The sequence below is a fragment of the Vigna radiata genome, unplaced genomic scaffold (assembly GCF_000741045.1).
Source record: "Vigna radiata var. radiata cultivar VC1973A unplaced genomic scaffold, Vradiata_ver6 scaffold_319, whole genome shotgun sequence".
NCBI classification, from domain to species: Eukaryota; Viridiplantae; Streptophyta; class Magnoliopsida; order Fabales; family Fabaceae; genus Vigna; species Vigna radiata.
In genome coordinates this window covers 244,736-252,505 of record NW_014542600.1, presented here as the reverse complement: position 1 = coordinate 252,505, position 7,770 = coordinate 244,736, and the positions used below count along the sequence as shown (strand labels likewise).

General features: G+C 29.2%; 1 protein-coding gene across 1 annotated transcript in view; it reads right to left on the bottom strand.

The window, feature by feature from the left end:
* Window positions 1–229: 229 nt before the first annotated feature.
* Window positions 230–7,770, bottom strand: part of LOC106780463 (MLO-like protein 12) — a 13,327-nt gene continuing 5,786 nt past the window's right edge. The window contains exons 10-15 of the mRNA XM_014668751.2: window positions 7,067–7,107; window positions 6,784–6,957; window positions 6,472–6,507; window positions 1,111–1,178; window positions 934–994; window positions 230–772 (exon numbers count right to left, since the gene is read on the bottom strand). Of these exons, the coding sequence (XP_014524237.1) occupies window positions 350–772; window positions 934–994; window positions 1,111–1,178; window positions 6,472–6,507; window positions 6,784–6,957; window positions 7,067–7,107 (803 nt within the window). The 3' untranslated portion in view covers window positions 230–349. The remainder of the gene's footprint in view (window positions 773–933; window positions 995–1,110; window positions 1,179–6,471; window positions 6,508–6,783; window positions 6,958–7,066; window positions 7,108–7,770) is intronic.

The window sequence follows — 7,770 nt, the reverse complement described above, 5'->3', positions numbered from 1 at the left end:
GCGAATAAGTATTGAAAGTCATTCAGCTTCCTACTATAGTTTAAGTAAGATTCACAGTTGATCCATTTCATTCATATATGAAATATAAACTTTACTATATAATTTTCTATACACCGCTCTAATAAAAACCTTGTAGATCTCATTTTAAGAAACTCAAGAATTATTCTAAATATTTCTTTATTTTAAATTATAATAGAGGTGTTGGTAAGAACACCATGCAATGTGATGCGATGCTCCTTTATGAAATGCGAAGCTTATCACAATCGTTCAACACAGTAATTCTCAATACATTTATTTGATATAACTGAAGCTGTATACTTAAACTTGTTAACAACAATATTGTCTACACCTAACCCTTTCTGGTGTTTCGCTTCTCAAATGAAAATTCTGAGGAACCAATGTAGATTTCATGTTTAGTGCTAACAGGAAATTCTGTTGTTTGAGGAGACCCCAGAACTTGCATTTGGGTCTCATCTGTTCTTGGATGGTTTCTTACGGAAGATTCACCTTGCACATCACATTCTTCATTTTCATAGTTGGAGTTTCTTGGAGAAGTTCGTGCACTGTCACTTCTGCCAGCAGGGTGTCCATGCAGAAGATGAATGGGAGACATGCCAACTGTAGGGGTTGATGATTTGCTGGAGAATGGTGAGAAATTTTTAGCCTCATAGTGCTTTCTATGTTTGACATGCTTTTTGGAAGTATGGTGCCATTTCTTCAGTGCTGCTGCTACTCGATCATTGAAAATGGTTGGTTTCAAAGATGAACCCATCTGCAATAACAAGATAATGAAATCAGTATGGTATAAAAATCCTGATAATGTATCTTTTAACAACTTTTTTGTGATAATTTTTTCACAACCGCTTATGTGACAGGTACGAATCAATAAAACAATAACACATAATCCATTATAAAAAAGTTGTATATAATGACCTGTGTGACTAGAGCATAAAGAGGCAAAGTCACGTAGCTACACAGAACTTGTATAACAACCCTGCAAATTTGAATTCACAATTCATCATCGTCACTGACACAAAACCATTAATTACCTTCACATGTATTTATGTGTATTGGATTTTGTAAGTTTTTGGTTTGCGGAAACTGACTTACCCCGTTGTGAGTCTAATCATACTGTCTGCAGTTGTTTTGTGGAAGCAAGATTTCATGGAGAATTCATACTGAAATTGAAAAATTTGGAAAAAGTTAGAAAACTTGCTCACGTTCTTCTTGGTATCTAACCTCCACACAGGAATTGTAATATTGTTCATATATAGAGGGTTTGTTCTCTATATTTCTACATATTTTTTTCTACACTTCTTGTTTTTCTAAGAATTTGCTATAGTTTAAGTTATGAAGGTATGAGGTATATATTAAACAAAACTGACTGTATATGGTTTTCACATAAGTTTCTGGTAGTGTTACTTTTACATGGTATCAAATTTCTCCATCTAACGTTCAATTTTTCAATTATTGCTGTACATATTATAAATTTGGATTTAAGAACATGGCAAAGGTAGTAACTAATAGCTTAAGTCATGAAGAAAGATTTGTCATATGATTTGACAAGTCAGAATACCGACAATCTTTAACTCAGTTTATTATTTACTTCAATGGGAAACATTTCTACCTAGTAACTGCATTGAATCAACATTAAAGTGTGCTTTTTCCCCTTAAACTTAGTAAACGATTCTTCCAACAAACGATTCTTCTTCTTCCCAAGGGTGGCAACAAGAGCGATTGTGTAGTGTTTGGTGACCTTAAGCAAGTCATCTTTCCATTTATATGTGTCATTTGTGGTGATGGATGTTTCTCATCAATTCACCAATTACATTAAGCATTTTGTAGGTGAACATATATCATTGAGTTAGTGCTATATATCTCCATTTTATTATTGAAATTGAAATCGTAATTATTTTTTGGGATCTCAATCAGGAAAATGCATAAATGGCTCCGTTGGATTGTTACTTGTTAGTGTTGGACGTTGAGATTTTTTGTTTGATTTTGAATGTGTTATTTAGTTGTTCAAATTTTGAGAATTGAAAATTATAATTTAGACTTTAGGAATATGAAAAGTTATAGGGACTAAATAATTTAGTCTTTAGACTTAATTATTTATTCAATAGTTTATTTAAAATTTTATGGATCAAATTATAGGAAATTTATAAAATGTATTGTAGGAAAATGTGGAAAAAGTGGAAAACACAATAAAAAAGAGTTGAATTGTGTCTTTAAAATTTTGTTGGCACACTTTTTGCAAATATTGTTTGACATGGAATATTTAGATGATAATTTTATATATTGAGCAACTAGTTGAAGATAGTTGCGTCAGATGAAGTGTACCAAACAAAGAATCAAGCTTTAACTTTTTTTTCTTGCTATATAGAAAATTATCATTAAGTTTGTTAACGATTGGAGTAAAATGTGTGCATTTTTACAAAAATTATGACCTAATTGAGAGTTCAAAACTTGAGGACCGAACTGAGATTTTCACACAAATATGAGGACCAATAAGGGATCAAGCCAACACGTCAGCATACCACATCAGCTAAACTTAACGTCGTTTGAGATCAGTTAATGGTTGGGGTAAAATGTGTGCATTTTTACAAAAATTATGACCCAATTGAGACAGTTCAAAACTGGAGGACCGAACTGAGATTTTCACACAAATACAAGGACCAAGGAAGGTATTAAGCCTAAATAATAACATGCAAGGACCAAGGGAGGTATTAAGCCTAAATAATAACATGCAGAGGAAAAAATAAAAAAAAATTATACACAAGGTTTTTATATTGGTTCATCTGACCAAACAAACAACATCAAGTTCTTAATCAATTGATTGAGTTTTATTGAGCATACTAACGCTATAAAGTACAAAACAAACATTATTTGAACTTATAGCTAATCCTACGAATACTCTTTCTACAATCCACTCATGGCCTAACAAAGTATTCTTTTTCAAATCAATCTTGGCTCGTCCAAGTATTTTTTTCTCTATCTACTCTTAACTCAACATGATTATTCTTTCATCTCCTAACCGCTCTTAACTGATCCATTTCAAGTATTCTTTCTACAATATATTACAAGATATTTCTAGCTTAATAAAATATTCATTAACAGGTTACTTTTGGCTTAAAAGAGTATTATTTGAATAACAATCATTCCTAGCTAATAATTAAGTATGTTTTGCCCAACGACCACTTTTGGATATTGAATGATTTACGCTAACTAATCACTTTTTTTTGCAAGTGAAGATAAATGTATGTGAGATTGAAGCACTCTTGCTTCTAGCTTGTTGAGTTAAATCCTAGTATTCTTTGAAGCTTTTTGGTTGACTAATATTATAACATTATTTTTTTACTATGAACTTGTCTTTGTCTGTTTGTTTACTTGTCAGTCTGTCTATCTCTCTTTCATCTTTCGTCTTCTTCAATGACTTCATATAAAGTATGTTGTTGAGTAGTTATTGAAGCTTTAGCTTTTTTAAATCCCTTTTAATTGTACATAAATTTCGTAGTAATCAATGCATTTAATGTACTTGACGTAGTAATTAATGCTCTTTTTTCATTTAACAACATCTCAACAGTTGATGTACTTATCTCTTTCTTGGGAAATGTGTATTTCTTATTCAAAACAATAGTGTCATACACATTTCATAGTTCTTTCAGAGTTGACATTCTTTGTTTAGGGATTTTGTGAAGGAAAGCAACTTTAGCTCTTTGCTCGAGAGATTTTCTTATGCGTCCTATCGTTTAGCCAATGAATATCTTTGAAAAAAGAAATAGTTGTACATTTCTACAACATAACAAACACTTATGCATTTTTAGTGTGATTATAAGGTTAACATACTTTTATTTGTTTTATCATCCGAGAGCATTTGTGCTTTATCGAACATAAACTTAGACTACATAGTGTTGTATCGACTGTTAAATGAAACACTTGAATCTTGCATTATCATTGTTCATATAAAACATCCTCTTTTATGCAAATCATGATCATGTTTTATACTTAGTTGTTTTTAGCACTTAATAAAAGTCATAGTGTGTTGTAATTTTTCTCTAACACGAAATTATAAGGGGAAATTAATTTAGATTGATCATAGGAAAAATATGTTCGAGTATGATTGGTTGATGTATTTTTTTTTGTTATCATAATTTTATATAAATTAAGTCGTGTAAAAAATGAGCAAACCTTCCCCTTTTAGATTTAAAACAAATGGTTAAATAATTATTTTTTGTATTAAATTTTGAATTGTCTAATTAATTGGAAAAAATAAATTTTCACAATTTATTGGTGCGTACACATTATAGATAAAACCTTAAATTTAGTGAAATTAGGGCTCAAAAGTATTGTGTTGTTTTTTTGGTACATACTTGAATATGGTGCTTTATTACTACTTTCATTTTCGACTTCAAATCAATACAAAATATTATTGAAATTATAAAATTTAAGATAATAGACTTTGTTTAAACCTATTAGCAAATTAGGGAAAATTTTGAAGAAGTGGTGTACAATCAATTATAGGAGATAATATGTAATGTTGGTGAATAAAATTTTGGATCAATACATGTGTATGATGTTTTGAAGTCTAATTTGAAGCAACAATTAAGATGTAGTAAGTTTATGAGTTGTCAATAACTAAGATTGTTTAGTTTAAAAGCAATGATGGAACATAAGAAGATACTATGCATGATGAGTTTGAAATACAAGAAGATACATACCTCTCTTAATAATTGTGTATTATCTAGAAATGAATTTGTTGAATTAAGGGTGTGTCCAACATGTAGGTTATGAACCTAATACAAGTACTAGTGATGAAGAAACATAGGATCCCTATATTAAGGTGTTATGGTACTTTCAAATAATACCTAGGTTTAAAAACTTATGTGTCACTAAAGATGATGCAAAACACTTAAAACAACATGCAACTTGTTATTCAACCTTTAAGTAGAAGTGTCTATGTTATCATGTATATTTGTATTGGTTTTCTACATTTTTGGTTTTGGTTTTAACTTAAAACCAACCAAAATTTAAAAAAAATGTCAATTTTTACATAGGATATGGTATTGTCTAATATAAAAATTGCTCTAAAAAGATTGTTTTTGATATTCACTTACATTGATCTTACGCAAAAATATTTTTTTTTTGTTTTACATTAAGTAAAATGTTTAAGTAAAATTATTTCTTCTGCATCGATGTTAAACTTTTATGTGACGAAATTTGTTCAAAAAGATATGACAATAAAAATGTTTCTTTTGTTCTAGTAAATGTATATAATGTATACACTCTTCCTTTTAAGAATTATAAGTGTATATAATGTATACACTCTTCTTTCTTTCTTTTGAAGAATTACATAACATACAAGAGAAGGATTTATATTTGGATCTCTCTCTATAACGTGGTCATCTAAAAGGCAAACTATTGTTCTTATACATGAGGCTTTTATCATTATTATTGTATGCACATACGATGTTCATGATGTTTCCCAAGACTTCTCTCTTTATTCTCGCACCCAAATAATTGCATGATGTTTCTTTCTTTAGTGTAGATGTCCATAAAGTATTGTTAAATGATACACTATTTTAGAGTTATTGCTTGTCAAAGGATTCTTGGAGGGTTATGTTTTTTTATTTGTTGATATCCTCTTACATATGTCACTTTAAGGAAATTGAAACACAATCTTTTATTTCTTTACTTTGTATCACGTATTCTACCAAAAAGGTACTTTGCACATTTATAATGATGGTATATATTCCACTTGACTTGAAAATTATTGATGTTTGTATGTGTGGGTTTTTATACTAGGAACTACAAATAGAGTCATTTTGTTTTGGTATCTTCGAAGAGTCATTTGTTCTTAGTCCCTTAATTTTTAGATTAGTGTCTAGCTCTACAGCAATCTATAAATATTCCAAAACATCTTCTCTTGATTTTCCCTTTACTTCTTTGACTTATGCTCTTTATTATGGAAGGTTGTTATATCATGATGTTTTTAAATTTTGTACTAGACACATATTTCAATCCAAAAGGATAACCTTCTCTGGATATAAAGGTATGGTTTTCTACAAAATACATGATTTTCTATAGTGTTTTTTTTAACATTTGACACTTCTTATTATCCTTGTACATCCTATGATACTTTTGGAAGACTTCATCTTTCACTATAATTAACATCTTTCTTCTTTATAGAGGTCGTGTAACAACAAAGTCTCGTCAACTCTTCTCTTTTGTACTTTAATTAAATTTGTATCTTGAAACAAAGACTTCCATTTCATGATTAATTGTCATTTTGAGCATTTTGTTTAAGCTTATTGAATATACGAGGTAAACATATTAGTGAAAAAAGATGTTTGCTTGTTACCATTAAAACTTGGATGTGAAGTAACAAAATTTAAGATTAGTTTAACTTGTCTTTACCTTAACAAAGTAATAAAACACTATTTTATGAAGAACTGACAAAGATAGATAACTTACTATACTCCATGCAAAATGTGCTAATTGAAAGGCATTCTGCATCATAATAGAAACAAAAAATAACTATTTTTTGAACACTAACACTATATATGACAATTTCAGGAAAATAAATAAAGAAAGGAGAAAGTTCTTTTAACAACACTTTTTTAACAATTTTTTGACAACGTATACGTGACAGTTTGTGATTGGTCCGTTTTAAATATTTTCTAAAACATAAATTCAAATAAACTAATAAAATGATGACACGTATATTATTGTCAAAAAAGTTGTCAAAAAGTATTGTTAAAATATTATGATGCATAGAGAAATTACCTGAAAGAGAACAAATTGAATGACGAAAAGAAGGAGTCTTGGACGATTGAACCAGAACAAGTCATCTCCTGGCTCAACCACAGGTGCACCCTTAACTACTTTCCCTTTGTCTTCAATCATCAGTCCCATCTTTGTTATGATCATTTGTAACTTAGCACCCACTATCAAAATGGTCTGTAAACATTATTGAGTTATTTAAAGTCTTACACCCTTAAATCAAAAAAGAAAATGCAAACAAGGAAAAGAAGAAAAAAAATAATAAGAAAGAGTAATCTTTACTTACAACTAATGGGACAAATGGAAGCCAATAGTAAGAATACCACCCTGTTCACATCGAACTAAAAGGTTATACAAATTGTTAGATTAATAATTAGCATTAAGAGCATTGAGTTTCGAATAATAGATGTTTAAATCTCACGTTAAGTAAAAATGATAAAGTTAAACATCATATAAAAAAATATTCATAAATTCAATATTTTAAAATTTTAGATTAAAAATGATGTTATATGACTTATGTCACATAATCTCTTCTTAATGAAATCTTTTTAAAAAAAATAAAACAAAACTCATCAATATTAATTTGTATTTTTTTTCTCTAATAAGCTTATTCTCTTATGCCTTGTTCACTTGAGTGGATTTGAGGGATAAAATTAAATGGATTTGAGAGGATTTAAAGATAATTTTTGTTGTTGTTCATTTGAGTGAATTTGGAGGTAAACGAGAGTGAATTTGAAAGTAAAGTTTGCGAGAATTAGTGTAAGATTTAATTTATATGACAAATTAAAAAAAAAAATACTTCCAAATCCACTGTCGATTACTTCAAAATTCACTCAAATAAATAACAAAAAATTATCTTCAAATTCATCCAATTAGTCTCCCTCAAATCCACTCAAGTGAACAAAGTGTTAATAAAATTAGGAAAATGATATTTTGACACCAATTTTTGACACTATTTTGACACTGCACACGTGTCAAAATGTGGTTGGA